Here is a 22,003-nt window from a genome sequence, read left to right on the forward strand (position 1 = left end):
GGAGAAAGAGAGACAAAGAATAAGAGAGACAGACAGAGGCACATAGAAAGATAGGGTGAGAAGGAGAGAAGGAGGGAAAGAGATGGAGAGAGAGGAAGCGAGGGAGAGTGAAGGAGAAAGGGAGAGAGTGAGGGTATAGTATATATTGAGCCTAAGCCACATGTTGACTCCTTAGTTCATTAGTAAAGGTGCCTCTTCCACTGAAGCAATCTATGGTGAGGGCTGCTGCTGGGGTCAGGCCTGGGATCTATAGAGAGTATACAGACAGTGATCAGTAAAGCCCATTCCCAGTCTGGCTGAGGGACAAAGCCTTCCTGCTGGACCCAGGCAGACCTGTCTGCATTTGAAAATACTGTCAAACTCTGAATCAGCAAAACATTAATGACATATGGCAAGTAATTAAACAAATATGATTTGTCCTGATCTGGGAAGAGTTTAACTAGCTGATGAGGGCTGCTGTAATGTCTCTGATTAGTCTGGGGTAGACACAATACTGTAGAGGAAACAAAACAGACCCCCCCCCCCCCCCCACACACACACACAGTTGATAGTTGAAACTTGTGGGCCTCCCTCAGCAACTGTATCCTGCACTTCCTGACTGAAAGACCTCAGTCAGTCTAGACCAGGAGAAACTTGTCTGGCACCACGACACTGAGCACTGGTGTCACCCAGAGGTGTGTGCTTAGTCCACTGCTGTTCACTCTGCTGACCCATAACTGTATAGCAATGCGCAGCTCGAACTACTTCGTCAAGTTTGCTGATGACATAACCTGTGGTGCGTCTCATCAGAAGGGATGACAAGTCAGCATGCAGAGAATTGCTGCTGTGGCTAACGAACAGGAGCAAAGTCATGTGCTCCTGTGAACAAGACAAAATGTGAACAAGAGAAAAGAGATGGTTGGATCAGGAAAGAACAGGGTAATCACTCTCTGCTCAGCGCTGATAACACCTCTGTGAAAATCATCACAAGCATCAAATTCCTTGGTTTTCTAGTGGAGAACCTCACCTGGACCCTCAATACCAGGTCCATAGCCAAGAAAGCCCAGCAGTAAGGCTGAGGAAAACTCACCCCCTACCATCCGCACCAAAGTTTGTAGTAGCTGCAGCTCTGCCTGGTTTGGGAAGATCCTGCAGTGAAGTTAGGACAGCTCATAATTTCATCTGGGTCTATCCCCACCATCACAAATATTTACACTGCCCGCTGCATCCATAAAGTCACCAGCATTGTGGATATTCTCACACAAACCTCACATGAACACTTCCCTGCCATCTGGGACCCTCATGGCGAGAATGCGCAACAGCTTCTTCCCACAAGACTCCTCTACTCTGACAGATAGACCTAACATTCGCCCTCCTCCGGGCACTCTTCCTTTACCAGAGGCCTGGGAGCTTGAGCGCCCTGCATAGTATCGTAGCTGTTCCCAGGACTACGCTCTTCTGGATTGTTCCTGGGATGTGCTGGAGCCATTCTCGCAGTTTGGGGTTCACAGCTTCTAATGCTCCGATTATCATGGGAAGCACTGGTGCCTTCACCTTCCACATCTTTTCCAGCTCATCTCTCAGCCCTTGGTGTTTTATAAGTTTTTCATGAGTGCTTGGTCCTGATGCTGCTCAGACACATTGATGACCTATAAAATGGTAGACTGTCTGGGCTCAGTGACTGATTTAAAGAAGGATTATACTGACAAAGCTTTCGCTCACTGATTACACCATGGCCATAAGAACAACCAAACCAAAGGAACAGCCAAGTCATAGGGATAGTAAGAAATCATGGCTCTCAAAACAGGACTGTTCCAGTAGTGCCATGGTAGTGCTGTCTAGACAGAAATGCATTTTCAGAATAAATGAGAAAATTTCAGAAATTTAAATGAGAAGTATATAAAAATTGAAATTACATCAATAATATGGCCATTTCTCCATTGTTACTTTTGTCAGTAGCACAGCTATAGCTAAATGGCTGAATATGAGAGGAAGCCCACCAAATCAGATTGGCAAACAATGAGACACCCACATAGCTATGAACAAGATTGGTAGAAAATGTACTATTTCTCTGTATATAAAGTATTTTTATTTAATTTGTTCCTTCTCATCCCATTTCCTTTTCTCTAAATTGTTATTCCTGCTCTTTGATCATTTCAAACATAATATGTCTGTAATATAAAGTGACACTTTAAATCCCTTAATGTTCTGGCTCTTGCCATTCTGATGATGTTTGGTAATACTGTAACTAAATATAGTAATGCCAGTAAGGCTTACTGAATTGCAATGAACATTGACAGATAAAATGAGAGGAAAGAAGGGACACAGAGAGAGACGGAGGGAGAGAGAGGGCAGGAGGAAGGGAGAGAAAGAGAGTGAAAGAGACTGAAGCCCCTATAATAATGACAAGATGCACTTCCTGTTGTTTTTTAGGACAAACTCTACTTACATTACAACACACTTTAGGAGACCCTGCTGTTGTTGTTAGGACAAAGTGCTTCTTATGCTTGTAATACAGCAAGTAAATACCTGCTGTTTACCTCCACCAGGTGAAGAAGTCAGGAGGAGGAGAAAGTGTGCCCAAATGAATGCCCAAATGAATGTCTTATTCTCCCACAATGTTTGCACTCTCTCCACCCATGAAATATGGGGCTCTTCTGGAAATTTCTTTAACTTGTAACTCTTATCTACCAAACCCCAAAACCATGTGGGCCTCTCTGTAAAGGCAATTTCTGCTTTTTAAATGGTGGTTACCATGGCTGTTGGGAACAGGAGAGATTCCATTTGCATTCAGTGGGTTTAGGAGATGGAGAAGCTAATAACCCGGCCTCTAGTAACAAGGAAGGAGAGAGAGAGAGAGAGAGAGAGAGAGAGAGAGAGAGAGAGAGAGAGAGAGAGAGAGAGATCAAAGCACAAATTTACATTAGCTACCAACAATATAAATTCCAGTCAAAATTTGGCTAAAGATATTTTAATCTAATTGAACCAAATTCTGGACATTTAAAATGCAGTGGCCTCCACCCATATCATTCAAAAGCTCTGCAGTACCAAGAGTTGAGCAAAAAGAGCATTCAGCAGGTCCTGAAACACAATTCAACATTAACACACACTAACACTACACTAACACACAGTAACAGTACACATGCTCAGGACCAGAAAATAACAGCAAACCCCATCAGAAACACCAAAATTACAAAACAACTCAAATCTATACACTTATTGTCAGTCAAAATCCAAGAGTAAAATAGAGTTTTATTTGACTCTAAATTGACATTACAACATGGTAGATTAACTAAGAATGCTGCCTGATTCAAAACTGAATTCCAACCTGTCCAAGTACAGACTTAGTGACCACCACCTGGCCATAGAGACCGGCAGACATAAACAGTTCTTGCAGTGACTGACATTCTTAAGAGCACTGAGGATGTAGACATCCTCATCTTAACAGAAAACCTGATGTTGTGAAGATACCGCCACTCACTGTTCCTTAGGCTATTGTGAAATGATTGTTCCTTCACTGAAGTTAAGTACAGTCCACCATGGTCAAGAGTCAGGAGGAATTTTGGTGTGGTATAGAGGAAAGCTTGCCAACCACATCTCAGTAAGTAAGACAGGGAACTCACACTGCTAGGTAAAACTGCATAAAAAATGGCATATTAGAGAAATAGACATACCTTAGTGCTATCTATACTACTTCAACTGATTCACCCTATTATGATGAGGAGTACCTAAACAGCCTCCATATAGAGATGATCCATTTCTAGGCACAGGTGAATGTGCTGCTGTGTCTCTATACTTTTCACCAATCCTCCAAAATAGAAACAACTTGACAGTACCACAAACATGACCAAAAAAAGTTAGTGCATCTTTGTCAAACCTCAGGCTTGTACATACTGAATGGCAGGATCAGAGAAGACTCTTTAGGGAGGTTCACATATTGTTTATCTCTTGGAATAAGTGTAGTTAAATATGCAATCACTAACATGGATCCAACTTCCTTCAATGCATATACTGTCAGGCAACAAACTCCACCATCAGACATAACCAAATTAATGTGTACCTCAAACAGTCCAGTCAACCCAAAGACAGACCATCGGAGCCCAGTAAGATGTACTGGATCCACAAAACATACAGATGGGCTCCAGATAGCACTGATAAATTCATCAATGCACTAAATTCAATTGCTCTTACTAACAAAATCACTTAAAATAACTCAAAATATCTCATTCAGAATAACTTTATTAACACTAATTTTAAAAATGACAAAACTAATGTAAACTTTGCTGTTAAAGAAATTAACATCTTATACCAAGAAATAGCTAATATGGCTGAGTTTGAGATAAGCTACAGCAAAAGGAAAAAAAAAATCAAATTGGGTTGACTGTTGGGTTAATACCAACTGCAAATCTGCAAGAATTTACAAACACCATAATCACCAGAATTTAAAACACCATAATCCAGAAGACCAAAATTTTGGAAGAATATACTGTGAAAACTTTACAAACATTACAAACAATTAATCAAAGTCAAAAAAACAAAATCACACAGACACATTCTGCAAGCAATGGAAAATTCTGCTAAACAGAATAGGTATAGACAATAATGCAAGAATTGGCACAGAAGCGTAATTCCTTTAAATTTTTTTTTAAATAAAATCGTGGTCCTGACAGCATCAGAAATGACATGCTTAAATATAATACAACTGAACTGCAATGGGCAGTGCTCAAATGATTCAACTTCGTCCTAAATTCAGGCTCTTTTCCTGACATGTGGAGCCAGGGGATTATAATCCCAGTTCATAAGAGTAGAGACAAATTGGACCCAAACAATTTCAGAGGCATTTGTGTGAGCAGTAATCTGGGGAAGGTATTCATCAGCATTTTAAATACAAGGATTCTGACCTTCCTTAATGAACACAATGTCCTGATTAAGAGTCAGATTAGCTTCCTTCCAAATCACAGTACAAGTTATCATATTTACACCCTACACACACTAATGAATAAGCATATAAATCAAACAAAAAAATGGAAAAGTCTATGCCAGTTTTGTTGGTTTAAAAAAACAAAAAACAAAAACCACTTGATTCTATTTGGGACTATATTATAAACTTTTATATCAGTGTTTGGGTTAGTCTATGATGTTATTTAATCAATGTATTTGGAGATTAAATGTGGTGTAAGAATTGACAACAAACCTACAGAGTTCTTCACTCAGGAAAGTGGTGTGAGAACCAGGGATGCAGCCTCAGTCCAACACTGTTCAATATTTACATCAGGGAGTTAGTGGTGCAATTGAACAGTCTGCAGTCCCTGGACTCAACCTATAAGACAGGAAAGTTAAATTCTTGCTCTATGCAGATGACCTGGTGCTGCTATCACCAACTGCACAGGGGTTACAGCACCAGCTGGACTAGCAAACTACTACCAGAACTGAGCTTTGGCATTAAACCTCAGAAAGGAAAACAATATCTTCCAAAAGAAGCCCAGATGCCAGGAACACAGACATCACTTCACTCTAAGCAGCACGACCTTAGAGCACACACTTACCTAGGCCTCATCATTACAGCATTGGGGAGTTTCAGCAAGGCAGCAAATGCGTTAAAGAAAAAAGCTCACAGAACACTATATGCAATAAAAAATAAATTCTACAACATTGATATGCCCATTTCAATTTGGTCCAAATTATTTGATAGTGTAATACAGCCCATTGCGCAGTATAGAAGTAAGGTATGAGGTCCACTTAGATATCACTACACTAGATGGGACAAACAATAGAAGGCCTGCATACAGAATTCTACCGAATAATTCTAAAACCCCAAAGGAAAACACCCACCAATGCATGCAGGGCAGAATTAGGATGATTTCCACTATCAGTAAACATACACTAACTCACTAACCCTGTAGCAGCTACAACCATAGACCATCTTCTCACCAGCACTGCTTTCGGATCAAATCTAAATCTAAATTAGATTATAAAGCCAAGTAAAAATAAGTAATTGGAACATTGGGACTATGAAACAAAAACAAACTAAATCGGAGTGTTATTTGGCCCTAAATGAATTGGTAGAATATCTCCTTACTGTCAGAGATACAAAGCAGAGACAGACCAAGTACATGCTCAGTGAGCACAGCATAGCTCTAGAAAAGGGCAGACATGGGAAGACCTGGCTGCCTAAAGAGGAAAGAATATGTGATCAGTGCATGACAGATGAGGTTGAGACAGAGATGCACTTTCTACTTACTGTAAAAAATGTAAAAACAAACATACACACACACACACACACACACACACACACACACACACAGCAACCCCTACACACAGTCCTCTTTGCTAAATGTTTACATATTAAATAGTTACAACATTGTTAATGCCTTATTGACTGTTTTCAGTTATTATGTGATTTTCTTTATTTTATATTATTACTATTATTGGTGGTGGTGTTTTTCTTCTTCTTCTTTTTCTTCTACTTCTTCTTCTTCTTAATTATTATTATTATTATTATTATTATTATTATTATTATTATTATGTGAAGTTAAAAAACATTTTCAGTGCATTGGCAATATTGTATTTTGACATGGCATGACGACACAGAGAGAGACAGAGACAGACATAGAGAGACAGTGACAGAGATGGATAAAGAGATTCAAGATTCAAAGTTGCTTTATTTTGAAAGGAATACAAGTTCAGAACAATCATTGCACTGTACTAGCACATACCAACTCTCTCTTTCTCCTAACCTCTCAGCTTCCTCTCTACTCAACTTAGTTCAGCTCAATAGATTTTATTGCCATGAATATGCTTTGCATGGAATATTGGCAAAGCAATTACAAGATGACAGCATATATATAAAAGCATTGCAATAATGCTAGTAATAATCATAAAACATTTATAACAACATCTTCATATTAATGACTCACTCTCTTCCTCTCTCACTATCTCGCCAGCTCTGCATCACATAGGAAATGTGGCCTTATTTTTATCTTTACAATCATTATTTTTGTTTTTCATTTGGTTAATATATAAAACTTAATTAGGGCATGTACAGCCAGAGCTGTACAGCCAGAAGTACAGCCACAGCTCACCTGTTAGAGTGTGATTCCAGGTCATGGGTTCAGTTCCCATGGAGCACATCTATGGATAAGTATGTAAGTGACTGGTTAAGAGCGTCTGCCAAATGTGAGAGATGATAATGTGGCATACAGGCCACTACTCTGTGTGTCTCCCTCTTTTCATATGGCCTTTCTAAACCTCTCTTTCTTTCTCTCTGTGTTCAGCAATGAGACAAAAAGCAGGCAGTAATTGCAGAATCATGGCTTGGTAGAGGTGAGCTGTGTTAACATTTGGCATGTACAGCTACTGTATTCATCTCCACCTGAGCACTGCCATACCAGTCAAGAAGTGTGTCTCACTGGGCTCCACGCACACACGTACACACGCACGCACAGACACAGACACACACACACACACACACACACACACACAGAGAGGAAGACATTGTAACGGGAAGTCCTCACATCTTCACAGTGCTCTGACTGCAGCATTAATTACAGAGCTTGTAACTGACACCGATGTACCATTCATTAGGCTTTTGTTCTGCTGGAACATCTATTTTAAGGCATGATATCTGGAAAACCTCCTGAAAACAAAATTTAGGTTTGCAGAGCATTCCTACAAACATCAGGACAAGAGTGTGTTCTGGGAAAGGCAGCATAGCTGCATAAAAATAGTTAGGCTTCTCCTGATTAAGGTCCTTTGGGTAGCTCAGTAAAGAGATGACAGGCTGATTCTTAGTATCTGTTTATTATACATGGGAGGACTGGCAGTGAGAGTGAAACAGAAAGAGAAAGTTTATACAACCTTCACTCACTTAAACAGCTGCCCAACTTGGGAAATGTGAACTTTGATACTATGAAACTCAGGGTGAACACTTAAGCCAAGCCTGTGATGAGGTGAGTTAATCACCCCCCCCCCCCCATATGTCTCTCTGATGAGAGCACCAACATCTGCATTTGAGCCCAGGTTTTTTAATTTGCCTCCTTTAGATTGAATGGGCGGGTCAAATGACCATGCACAGGCTTAGATAACAGCCGTGTAAAACTAACATCCAAGCAGACACCTACAGAGGAGCCAACACAGGCATTACTGTGCAATGCCTGCTGGAATTTACAGCTTTAACATACTGGTTCCATATTACAACGCATGAAATTCCATTAGGTCAAGAGAGAGTGGTAGCATAAAGCTATGTTTAGTAGCATATGTTTTATATCTAATGCTGATGGGCAGCTAGAAGACAGGGCCAGCAATTTGATTCTGGTTGAGTATCACAAAAGAAAAGCTTGCTGTCTGTTCTTTGGATACTGCTGCAGGTTATTGGTTAAGGCAATTAACCCCAACCAGTGTCCAATCAACACTGGCCCCTCCTTCATAAGGCCAATTGAATAAATGAAAACATGTTCTGTCATCCCTGATAAAATATCACCCCTCCCCTCTTATTCTTCACCAATTATCTCCAAGCTCAGCGACTCTGTTTTATGACATCAAAGGCAGCAGAAATATTACATTACCACGAAAGCTTTCAACCTGGAATGAACAGGGAATGGTACTGGATTGAACATGCATGATTTGTCTGTGTGGGTGATGCCACTGTCACTGAAGTGATGGTATAAATATCAACTCATTATGGAACACAATGTCAAATCAGGCAAAACTGTACTCTTCACTTTGCTTCTACTTGGAGATGTGTGGCAAGCAGGAGACATGATGGGTAATGGATACTGCATCTGTCTTGATGCTGGATGTTTACTGTTGAGATCTGGCTGAAGAGGAAACATCTCTGTTAATTCCAGCAGTTATGTAAACATGTCAGGGTGTCCACATATGGCTGATTCAGCCATGCTGTCTTACACATCACCCAAAGCTTTGTTCCTGCTCATCTACTTCCATCACTCTGTTGTTGTTAATTTTAATTGACAGTTAAATTTCTACTATGTTCCACTTGGTCTGTTTCACCTTGGCTGTCTCAGGTTTCTTTATGTAACATTTTGCACTAGCATCTGTGAAACAGTGAATGTAAAGTTATGTAGAATTATGTGTTTGTGTATTATGTGTTTATTGTCATAAACTGGACTCTAATGCTATATTCTTTATCTAATGCTATGCACTGTAACAACCTAATATCTCCTGTGGTTCAATAAAAATTGTCTGTCTATTTCTCCCTGTGTACACAGTGTACCCCCAAAATATATGGACACCTGATCATATAAAAATGATTAGACTTCTCATTCCAAAAGCATGTCCAGTTCACTACTCTGGGAAAGAAGAGTATCTATGGGAATTTGTGTTCTTTCAGCCAAAAGAGCTCAGATGTTGAGTTCAGGCACTGATGTGGGACAAGAACGTCTGGCTCATAACTGATGTTCTAATTCAATGCAAAGGTATTAAATGGGGTTGAGGTCAGGACTCTGAGAGCCCCTAAACACCAGACTTGACAAACCTTATGGATCTCTCTTTGTAGCAATTACTCAAACTTTTGCCACAATGTTGGAAGCATATAACTAATGAACTAATCTAAAATGTGTTAATGTTTTGCACATACACTTTGGAATACTGTAGTGAGTGATGCAACTGTTCTTATTCATAGATACTTCCAAATTTCAAATAACAGCACTTGCAATTAACCAAGACAGATCTAGCAAGGCAGAAATTAAGGCATGGCATCCTATGACAGAGCAATAACTGAGTTTTTCAGTACAACCCATTCTAGTGCCAGTGTCTGTTTATGGAGACTGAATGGATGTGTGCTTGATTATATGCACCTGTTAGGTATGGGTGTGTCTGAAACACTGCACTCAATATTTATGAGGGGTGTTTGCATACTTTTGCCCATATAGTGTATGTATGTATCTATCTGTCTAACTTCTCACTCTGGCTATGATGGCTGAGCTGTTTTGGAGAAGTGCTTTGATGCATTGTTTGAGGGATTCTACAGTGCCTTTAGGTGCAGCAGTGCTGGTGGGGAACCAGCTTTCTGGATTAAGATTGCTTCTGAATGCAAGGTATCAGGAAGCACAATCTATATGACTCGATGGGGAATGTTTAAAAGCCATTTCTGTACTAGGATAGAAAGTCACTTTGTAACTTTGTAACTTGTCTGTGATACTACCTCTGAGACTCTACCCATGTAACTCTTCTGGATCTCTCTTCCTTTTCCTCAGTTGAAGAGTCATCTCCATCTCCATTGTTGAATAGCTTATCTACCCTGGGGTTGGACAATGTTAATTAAATGTAACACTCAGAGCATGAGCAGAGACGGAGTCAGATGCAGTATGATGAATGCTGTTTATTAGAGTACACGCTTAGTCCACAGACGTAATCCAAAATTCAAGCCAAGGTCGTAAATCCAAAAAAGCAGTCAACAAGGGAACAGGCAAAGAGGGTAATCCAAAAGACAGGCAGAGATCCAATAAACCAGAATAAACAGAAGGTTCAAAAATGTAACAAGAGATGATGAGACTGCAAAGACTGATAACAAACATGGGGTTAAATACAGAGACTAATGAGGACTAACATGATACAGATGAGTACAATAACAGGTAGGTTAATGGAACTAACTAGGGGGTGAAACCAAAAGAAACCAAAACAAGGAAACTTAAGGAAACAAAACCAGGAAGTATACAGAGGCGTTGCTGTGGGAACCGCGATGCCAGGGAAGGGAGAATGTGACATTAAAAGGTAGATGTCTACAGGGAAACATCACGATGGATGAAGACATGGGTGGGTGGGGAGTAAGGTAGTAATATACTTTCTTTTACTTATTTTCATTGCCTATTCAATTACATTATTGCTATTCATTAATTGAGCTATGGCATATGGTATGATATTGCTTGTGCTCTATTTAAAATGATGCGGCCAGTAAAGTATTCCTTACATTTATCGGCCAATATTTTTCAATTTAAATGTATGCTCACAAGAAAAAGTGTTTATCTCCACTGCCATTAATTAATTTTGGTATCGGAGACACATTCTACAAAATAATAACAAAAATATAAAAAAATATTGTATTGCCTATTGACTGAAGTAAGGTAAGTTTAAATAAATCATAATTTAGCATTTTAATGTGAAAGGTTGTAGGAAATAATAAGAAATGAAAATATCTGATTACACAAAAAAGGTGAAATGGCTGATACATGGCTTTTCATGGGAAGAACTCAGCACTACATAACACACATATTCATTAGTTCTAGGCTAAAGTTGATCTCTGGGTAATAAGTAATATGTAAGAAATATAGTTTTCTATGTTCCAACAGATACACTGGAGTTATGTTAGGCAGGCTGCACCTCACTGTTGGTGTGAGAGGGAGTGCAGTGGGGGTGTGGCATCATGATGCTGGCTGAATATGTTGATGTCCGTTCATCAGTGGACGATGGTGTCGTCTATCACCTGTCCAACCTCAATTGACCCTGCTGAGTGCATGCTGACCGTCTTCTATCTGATTTACAGAATGCCTTTGTGATGTTTCCAGGTGGTTCAGGTATATGTTCTGTAAATCAGAGTGCCCCTGTCAGCAGGTCTTGGTTAACTTTATGTCCAGTGTGTAGGGTTTTGCAAAGATCACTCTGGAGAGTTTCTGGGTTGGAGGCACTGTTCAATGCTATGTCAGGTCACCCAGTACTTCTGCCCTTAGACCGATGAGTCCAGGCTGGAACACATGGCCTCTCTGTCCTCTGTCAGTGCTATGGTCATGCCCGCTAAAGGATGATGTCATTTAAATGCATGAACCTTCCGTCTGCAGAGCGTAGAAAAAAGATGAAGTGCCTTGGGGAGAAAAACGGAATGCTAAAACTTCTTCCATCATTAAAACATTAAGGAATTATGCATGGACACAGACTTTAAAGGAGGTAGGCATTACCAAGAGGCTTATTGGAGCAGGAAGGTAGGCGCTGGAGCATGACGGAGGACACAGAGAGGGAGAGCAATGGTTTGATGCTCTGTACATCTCCATGAGGACGAGGTACCACTAGCGACCGCGGTGGGAGCTAATGATACGTTCCAGAGAGAATGCTAAAAGCAGGCAGTATGAGCCAGCAGTGACAATCACACCATCAATATGGACTGCTCAGTTTCTATCTCTCAGTCTCATCCTCAAAGCACTGCACCTGCTTTGATATCACACTCTCTTTTTCTTTGATATCTCTTTTTTTGCTCCATCTGTTTTGATTATTTTTGTCTTTTTTCCCTTTTGCTTGGATCTCTTTGCTTGGCTCTCTCTCTCTCTCTTCCTGATGGGAGATAGCTATTCTTGTCTTCTTTCTCTATGGAACTGGGGCAAAAAGGTTTCCACTGTCTCTTGATAACTGGTAAAGGTCAGTGAGATCAGCTTCATTCTCTCTCTCTCTCTCTCTCTCTCTCAGATTCTCTCTTTCTTTCAATCACACACACACACACACACACACACACACACACACACACACACACACACACATACATACACACGCACACACACACACGCGCAAGCGCACGTATGCACTCCCTCAGAGTTGCGTAACTATGAGTACATTGTGCTTTAGGGATAAATATGCCAGCTATAAATATTTAATAACCTACTGCTGTATGTGGATTCATGAAAGGACTTCACTTTCTCAGAGAGTAAGAGATAGAGATGAGAGAGAAAGAGAGAGGGTGAGGGAGAGAGAGCATGAGGAAGAGAGAGAAGAGAGACTGTGAGGGAGAGTATAATCGCATGTTGCTGCACATTGGAGACCAGTAATGAGACAAAGCCTTCGAGTGTGTCCTTCCCACTGCTGCTGCAAAGAGCACAAACCACTATGTTACTCAGCAACTGCTTACACATCCACATGCTACACTTTAACTCCCATTTCACTATTATCGAATTAGCTGCCATCTTGCAAAATATTAAACAGAAATCTTGACTAAATGGCTTTGTGCTGGAGAAGCAGGGTTCTTTGGAAAGTGTAAATTATATTCTAATAATCAGCTGAAAAGTGTACCTCCCAAAAGAAAAAGTGTTTTAAGGAGCACAAAGAAATGTGAGGCATAAGAAAGATGCTAAATATCGCATATGGGTAAATTAACAAGCTGTATAAAATAGGTGATTGTGCATGATTCCGCTGATAGAAAAAGCTGTATTAATCAGTGCCTCATTTTCAATACTAATGGAGGTGTGAAAAGGTAATGTAAAAACTTTAAAAAATGTAAACAGGTGTGTTTTCATTCTGTAGCGTGGCAGTGATATTTTAAATAAACTATTAACCGCAAAAACTCTGTGTAACTAAAACTGTCACTTACTACATACTTTTCTGTCTACACTTACTATTGTTATATGCAATTTATAACCACATTCTAAGCCTAGGCCAAATACACACTGTGATAATACTGTTTCATAGAGCAGTTATTATAGGAGTTTTGAGACAAGAAAATACATGGATGACCGGTGTTTATTTCTCTGTGACATTTTTAAACATAGTTAGTTAGTCTGAAAAAACTCATCTCTGATAGATCCCCACACTTACACCACACACCATGCAATTTGTGCTGATTTGTCAGTTTGCTCAGTAGCACAGTTTGAACTCTGGGAACTTGGTTTAGATGCACCAGGTTCTTACTCTTAAGAATGGACTAGAATGGACTAGAATGCACAAGTAGGTTCATGGAGGTTAACATTGCCATGATAAAGATCCAGCTAAATAGCGTGCAGTTCTAACGCGAAGAGTAGGGAAGACAAGGAAGTCTTCTGGGAGCAAAGACATTCAAAACTAATAATAGATACAAAACAGTGCTGTGAAGGAGATCCTGAGCCAAAATCCCAATGCAGTCTCTCTCAGTCTAACAGAGGGGTGAAGAAAGTGAAAAGCCAGAAAATGCAGGAGGTATTTTGTGCAGAACATGAGAAAAATGGATTGGACTGAAATTAGGGAGCTGGCATAGCGTAGACTGGTTTGTGTCTACAGACTGTAAGATGACCTGAAACAGACTTTGCCAAACTGATTAATCCTATTATAAAGTTCAACTATTATTTCACATAAGACTCACAAATGGCCTGTGTTCTGAATTAGAGGTGGATTTTGGACTCTGGTACCTAAAGGAAACTATCTGCTATTAATTACTTACTGCCAACACTCAGAGCTTTTTACATTTAAATTTACAGCATTTAGCTGATACTTCTATCCAAAGCACCTTACATTTATGACTGAGTACAATTTTTGAGCAATTGAGGGTTTGTCTTTGATTGTGTCATGATTCTGGGTCTATGCGTCACATGGTGAGGTGTTGGTGTGACAGAACACATCAAGGTCAGATGTGAGAGCACTCCCTGGGTCATGCCTACTGTAGACCTCCTTCACCAACTCTACTATTCTCTTCTCTATTACTATTCTACTCCCTCTACTTAAACTTAATCTCTGACTGCATAGTTAGACTCATGCTAAATTGACCACTGATTTTTCCTTGCCACTGTCATCTTTGGCTTGTTCATCAGGGGCCTGGTTCCGGATTCTATGTACAGCAGATTTTTTGTTTGCTTGCTTTTGATTTCTCCCCAATGTTTCTCCATATTTTACTCATAGCCAATTCCCATCCATCAGGTAATTTTCTTGAATTATCATATGACAGCTGCCAACCAGCGAGGGTGAGGGCTGTCACTCTTCATCCAAGACACATGCAGCCATTCACTGTAAAGCTGATTTCTGTCCAGCCATTCTATGGGAAACCTATACAATTAAATTTGAATTTGAATGTTATACTTTACCTGAAAATGCATTCTGAAGATGTGTAATTGTGTGCAAGAAGTGGCAAATAAATCTGACCTGTCAACTCTGTTCATCTCCACTGAATTTCTACCATAATGGGTCACAGAGGCTAACACAAGGGTTATACGTTGGGCCTATCATTACCTTTCAAACAATGATACTAATGATAGGGCCTAATTATACATTTCAAAATATGATAGGCCATACCTATACAAATGTTCATACATTTACAACAATTTGAGCTGAAGAAATTCTCTGTGGACCATAGACCTTGTTGAGCCCAGTCATATGCTGCAGTACCATGCTCTTAGATAAGATCCAACAGGCAGGAAGGGAATCCACATTACCATTAGGCAGCACAGTATTTGTGCTTGACGATGGTGTGTGGGCTGTCTGCCCAGTGTCCTGCAGCATGCGGGCTGTATTAGCAGGTAAAATGCAGTGACTGAGCTGTATAGCCCCCCCCCCCCAACAAACCCACAAGCTGCACTTGCTGGTATAAAGCCTGCAGAAAACCTATACAGTCGCCTAACTCTCTAGCAACAGCAATAAAATAAACCAACAAACAAACAGAATTGACACCTGTCATACTGAGTACCTAGTGTTCCAGACACCATGGGAACACTGTCACTACCTCACAGCTCAAACCAGCGGAACGTGAATCCATGTACATCTTCTGAGATGGAAGACTGCAAAACGTAACTGCTTGTTTTTTTGTTTTTTTTTGACATCTCAGTTGTACTTCAAGATCTTCCTGACCTAATATAGTTGGATAAAAGCTTGGAATTATTATTTACATTATAGCTACACTGGGCAACAAAATTTTAACTTTTTTTTTGTTTCACAAACTAAAATAGATGGACCTTATAGGAGTTTTTATAATTAATTTGAATCTGTTATTAGCTTTTAATTATCATGCATGCTTTTAAGTCACAGAGAATGTGTTTTACATTAAGTAAAGCCTTTACATTAATAAAGGCTGTTATTGCACATTAATAAAGGCTGTTATTTACACTTAATGAATTTCCACACTATAAATAATGGCAAGTGAATTTTCTTTAAACAATAACAAAGAAAAAACTATGGGTCAAAGAAAAATTCTGAAAATATATTTGGATGCAACGTGCAAACACACAATTATAAACAGATTTTTTTTTTTTGCAGGAAGCAAAATCATTTTTGACCAGTGCTTTCATCTACACTATACAGCCCAATTATTGAGTTCAGGTATTTTAACAACACCCACTGCTAACAGGTGAATCAAATAAAGTCCTTTGTTCCCTGCTATATCTGTCTCAGTCAACTGTAAGTGCTAATATTGTGAAATGGAAGCATCTAAGAGAAACAACAGAGAAACAGCTGGCTACGAAGCAGTAGACCACGAAACTCACAGAGCAGGGTTGTCGAGTGCTGAAATGCATAGTATGGTAAAATCCCCTTTCCTTTGTTGCATCATTCACTAGTTCTAAAATGCCTCTGGAATCAACAACACAAGGACCATGTGCCTGATGAAATGGGTTTCCATAGCATCAGGCAGGAGCCTGATGAAATGGTTTCCCACGCAAGCTCACTATGCGCAATGCCAAGCTTCAGCTGAAGTGGTGTAAAGCATGCTGCTGCTGGACTCTGGAGCAGTGGAAGCGTGTTCTCTGGAGAGATCACACTTCAGTGTCTGGCAGTCTGATGGATCCCTCTGTGTTTGGGGGATGCAAGGAAAATGCTACCTAGCAAAAAGCAGTCCCCACAGTAAAGTTTGGAGGAGGAATAATGGTCTGGAGGTGTTTTTCAGAGTTTGGGCTAAGCCTTTTCGTTCAGATGAAAGGTAATGCTACTGCTACATCATCCAAAGACATTTTAGATAATAATATGTTTCCAACTTTGCAACAATGGTTTGCTGAACACTCTTTCCTGTTCCTACATGACTGTTTCCCAGTGCAAAAGCAAGATCCATAAAGGCATGGTTTGATGAGTCTGACGTGGAGGAACTGCATAGAGCCCTGTTCTAACATGCTGAACACCTTTGGGATTAATTGGAATGTTGATTGCATGTCATACATTATCATTCAACATCAGTGCCTGACCTCAATAATATTTTTTGAACGGGTACGAATTCTGACAGACATGCTCCAATATTTTTTTATCTTCCCAGAAGAGTGGAGACTGTTATAGCTGCAAATGTGAGGTTAAAATAATTCTCATGGTTTTGGAATTAGATGTCCCACAAGCTCATATGTTGGTCAGGTGTTCCCTACACCTTAATACATCTCTTTAGATGTATTCCATTGTTATGCTTATAATTAAGTAGTATGAAATACCAAATGTTATGACTCCCTTGCATTGTTTAATGGAACCACACCCAGGTGGAGGTGGTGGAGAGGTGGAGTTTAGTGTTGATGGGGCAGCCAAAGATTTTTGCACATGTACACTTTTCATTTATTTAATTTCTACAATAAACTGCACAGCAAAGAAATAATGCCAAACTCCCTATTAGTTTGTCATGGAAGATGAATAGCATTTGCATGTGCTTTGTTTTGTCAGATGCTGTGCTTGTACTGTTGCCAAGCATCCTTTATTTTATGCTGTGTAGCCATGCCAATACCATTGGCATTACTCTCCCAGGAAACAAACAAGTTCAACAGGATCACTCCTAATTGTATAAAGATTTATGGTTTTGCAAAAACAAAACCCCTGTATAATACAACACAAAAGAGTAATGAACACGTTCCTGCAGGGAAAATGAGAATGGGCACTCCTCAGATTCTCTGGAGGCAGTAATCATAAATCTTACCAGGGCTTTTTCCAAAATCATTTCAGCTTGCACAGAGTACCACCCATGAAGAAAACATCAATGTGTTCTATTGGACAAAAATTAGCTAAAGTTTTCCAACAACAACAGCAACAACAATACAACAACAGCAACAACAATAACATTAGAACATCCTGTTTGATGATATTGGCTTGTTTGGCTTGCAAATTGCAAAATATTTAAAAAAAGTAAACAATACCATTTTACATGGTTTGTGTATTTCTCTATTTATCTCTAGAATGAAAATAGAACCTCAAACTCTTTTCTGAAGTTATATATTCATAATTGTTATGACAATGTTCAGACTTTAAACTTGTAGAGTGTGACAATTGTTTCTTTGAAAACAATAATAAAAACTTCACCATGAATATGAGTAAGGAACTTGGAAACGGATCAAAACAGACCCAACTAGTGTAAAATGAATGTCAGACAATTAGTAAGACCCAACAGCAAAGAAAACTGCAAGCTGAGGGCATTTAAGACAATACAACTGAGCAGTGAATACATTAGCTGACTCTATGGATTCAAGTATGACTGCCCAAATTGTTCTTATGGATCCTTACTGCTGCTTAGAGATATTGATTGCACTGTTGCCCACCCCCTATTAGCAGCTTGTACTAGCAGTAGATGTGTGTGAGATAGCAGACATTAACCTTCTAATCCCTTTCTCCTGAAGCTCTTCCCCATGTCACAAAATCAAAATACGTCTGACTGGAGTCACAGCGTACAACTCTTCCACTTATAGTCACTTAGTAGAAGTGTTCTCTCAGACTCACTTTCCTATCAGAGTTTCAAAATGCAACAATGCACAATCAGACTGGTCTTCAATGAGAGGTTAAGGCCAGAGGCAGGGTGGCTAGCAGGCTAATAGTTTGAGATAGAGCATACTCACTTTCGTCTTTCAGTACTGACAGGGTGATTAGGGTAGACATGTATAACGTAATTGCTGGTTAGAAATGGTATATATTCACTTACTTTCTCTCAGGTTGATGGATCAGAGTAAAATATACAGTTTCATAAGAAATGTAATATCTCTTTCCATTTTCTCTAATAATGTGCATTCATAAATCCTCACTAGAACTTCTAAAATCACATCATGTAACTCCTGAAACCTGACACCTAAGCTCTTTACTTAGTGCACTGCCATTATGTGATTGTGTTAAAAATGCCATTCTGGCTTACCCTGTCTTCACATCACACAATAACCCAACCCTTATATGACACATATCCCCATAAACCCTGCCACTCTGTCCTGCCCATGACACATATTCAAATATCTGTTGATTCAACAAGGCTGGGAAACGAAGTCTTTGGCTAGGGAATACTCGTCCTTGTCAGAGACAACTGGCTTCTGGATTTTAAGAGTGCAGTTCCAGGAATGACGACGGGCAGCCGATAACAGATGACAAGTCATCAGTGGACTGACAGGCTGTCAATCACCTGACATACACTCCCCCAGCTCACCTTGCACAATGAGGTAGACCTGGGAGGTCTTGGATTGCTGCTTGGTTTGAATGGAGCATGTGTAGGGCCCCTCATCATACACATCCACCTTCTGAATGCGCAGGCTATACTCTAGCTGGCCCTTTGTCACCAGGTCCACACGGGGGTCCAGTGACCACTTGTCCTCCCCAGCAAAGATAATGTTGGAGCGGTTGAGCCAGGCCACTTTGGACACCTTGTCATCTACGTAGCACCTGGTAGGAAATAGGTGGAGAGAGAAAGAGAGACAGAGCAGTTAGGACGGTGTCAGTCTATGCACCCAGTGCAAAAAAGTATATTAGGTAGCAGTGTAGAAAGAGTTTTCCTTTAAAGAGTGTATATCCCAGCTACATTAAAACTAGGCAATTTTCGACTTTAGTGTCACCAAAGTCTTAACATCTGAATCTGTTTTCCATTATAGTTTAGAAAGTTGCTGTAGTGACACATTATATTCACTTATTGTCATAAAGGTCATGATATATGCATAACATACACCTCTTGATAGATACACATACCCAACACTATTACTAATACAGTGCACATAACAGAGCAGATAAAATCCAGCAATGCTCTGTATTCAGTTGTTCAGTAGACATCTTCACTTATATCTTTAGGTCTTAAGACAGACCTCTCCAATGCACTCAGTACCAAAATTGTAATGTAGATATCATCAAATAGACAAAGAGAGAGGAAGAGAGTGATAAAGTGGAGTGCACAAATAGTATAGCAGAACGGCAAATGGCAACATTCACTCTACAGTTAAGGTCTTAAGACAGAGATCTCCATTGCACTCAGTACCAAAATAGTAATGTAGATATAATCAAATAGACAAAGAGAGAGGAACAGAGTAATAGAGTGGAGTGCACAAATAGTATTGCAGAATGGCAAATGGCAACATTCACTCTACAGTTTAGGTGATCTTAGCCATATGATATTCTTGGCTCTGATCACAAACAGGATGTTGTTTGGATCTAGCTGAATGACCTTGAGGACCATCATGTTTGAGTCTAGCACAGAACTGATTCTGTAAAAGTTCCTACTCAATGTTAGGCTTTAGAGAGGTCTAGCCATCTCTCTCTCTCTCTCTCTCTCTCTCTCTCTCTCTCTCTCTCTCTCTCTCTCTCCCCCTACATCTCTGTCCATCTGCCACTTTCCCATCTCTTTACTGCAGACTAACGAGGCTTTTCAGCAGGTCCTGTCTGCTCGATCGACACTGGCTCTAAACAACAGCCAACCAATCTCTCTCTCTGTCTGACAGCAAGCTCAGAGCAGTGACAGATGTGTGTGCTGGACGCCCGAGGCCTTGCTTGGGGGCAAGAGGGAAGGAGAGAGAGAGAGGGGTACACACTAAGAAAGAGGAAATTAGGAAGAGAAAGAGAGACAGAAAGAGTGAGAGAGAGACAGAAATAGATTGAGAGAGATAGACTGGGGCAGTGGGGGGGGGGGTGAGAATGAAAAACAGTGAGATGCTCCAACCTCCATGAGGTTTTGTGTGAGACACTAATGAGAAGAGGAAAGGCCCTTGGAGTGCATGAGCAAGAGGTAAAGGGAAGCTCACAGCCAATGCTGGAGATAGAGGAATTTCCTGTCGCAGCAGCTTCATTGTCCTTTGAACGGAAAATATAACCTATCAGAGGCCAGCCATCACTCAGACCCTCTGAACCAAGAGTTATGGTAAACTAGGATGTTGCATTGCAGTCACTTCACCTCTTTTAATCACTCGAGTTTGTTGGCTGGGAGCGGCAGAGTGCAGATATTCCAGGGAACCCTCATGTCTGTGTTTCCTTCTGGCTCTATCCTATTAGTTGTGCTGCCTTAGCTAGATCTTGCACATTGTATACCCCTAATTTACACACTTTATTAATTGACCATGCCTCATAATCTATCCTCTCTTTCTGTGTAGGTACATCTACTCCTGATGATGTTTCTGAATCTTGACCAGTCTCAACTGTTCCTCCCTTTCCCAACCCCCTCTCTTGCTGTGGCTCCTCCTACCTCCACCCACTTCTCCACCACCCTGGTTCCATCCTTTCCCAGGACATCATGAAGACTCTAGGTCAACTAGGCAGCTGTTCCTGGGTTGTTTGGAGTAATCTATTGAGGGCAATTCGAAGATCCAAGAGGAGTTTTTCTCCAGACCAGTTAAAAATCAGAGAGCTTATACTGACTGAATCTCAGACAGCATTAATGAATCAGGACCCATCATATGTTTGGGTAGAGTGAACAAAAACTGGCCTTTACAGGGTAACCATCTCTAGACAACTGGCTTTCATGATGCTAAAGTATAGCTCGAGAATGAGTGAGTGATTCTTCATCAAAGAAAGTGAGTGGTCCTTCATCTAGCCACTGGCACAGTCCTGCTACTCTTATGGGGTAGAAAATGTGCTGTAATAAGTAAGTCAGTAAATGCTGATTCTTGCAATCATCTCATTCCCATATTTGTGAGTAGTCACCTCACTACTAGCAAATTAAAGCACAAATAAATCCTACTAGCAAATTAAAGCAAAAATAAAGTACCAAGTGCTGTATTCTTTTGACAGCCTAGGTGCATGGCATCTATTTTCAGCTTATGTGTTCTGTGTCATTTGTTAATGAGCCATTCTTTGAATAATTAGTTTAATGAACACTGCATAAACAGAATGAGTCTGATGATCACTATTCAATGCTAAGTCTTTAGTTAGCATTCAGAATGTTTCCATCATATGGGCAGTGGAGTAGGTCTCTTATGACAAGAAGATGAATGTGTTTAAAAATCAGATGTCAATGCTTTCTCTTTGTCTCTATTCCAGTATAATCTCTGCCTTGTTTTCAGATATACCATACCTCCTCCTGAAAGAAAAGCCTATTGCTGAGCAGAAAGCAGTTACTGTCCTTGTTAAAAATGAAGCAGCAGGTTTGTTTAGTGCTTAAGTAGTGTTACTTTAGTGTTACTTTCTCATTTATTCATCATATTCATACATATTCATCTAT

General features: G+C 40.1%; 1 protein-coding gene across 4 annotated transcripts in view; it reads right to left on the bottom strand.

Moving 5' to 3' along the window:
* Positions 1 to 22,003, bottom strand: part of lsamp (limbic system associated membrane protein) — a 721,293-nt gene that overhangs the window by 34,863 nt on the left and 664,427 nt on the right. For all 4 annotated transcript variants that reach the window (XM_035534192.1, XM_027016164.2, XM_027016163.2 and 1 more), the window contains one exon: positions 19,016 to 19,248. In XM_035534192.1, coding sequence (XP_035390085.1) covers positions 19,016 to 19,248 — 233 coding nt within the window. The remainder of the gene's footprint in view (positions 1 to 19,015; positions 19,249 to 22,003) is intronic.

This window comes from Electrophorus electricus, chromosome 15, assembly GCF_013358815.1.
Source record: "Electrophorus electricus isolate fEleEle1 chromosome 15, fEleEle1.pri, whole genome shotgun sequence".
Lineage (NCBI taxonomy): Eukaryota > Metazoa > Chordata > Actinopteri > Gymnotiformes > Gymnotidae > Electrophorus > Electrophorus electricus.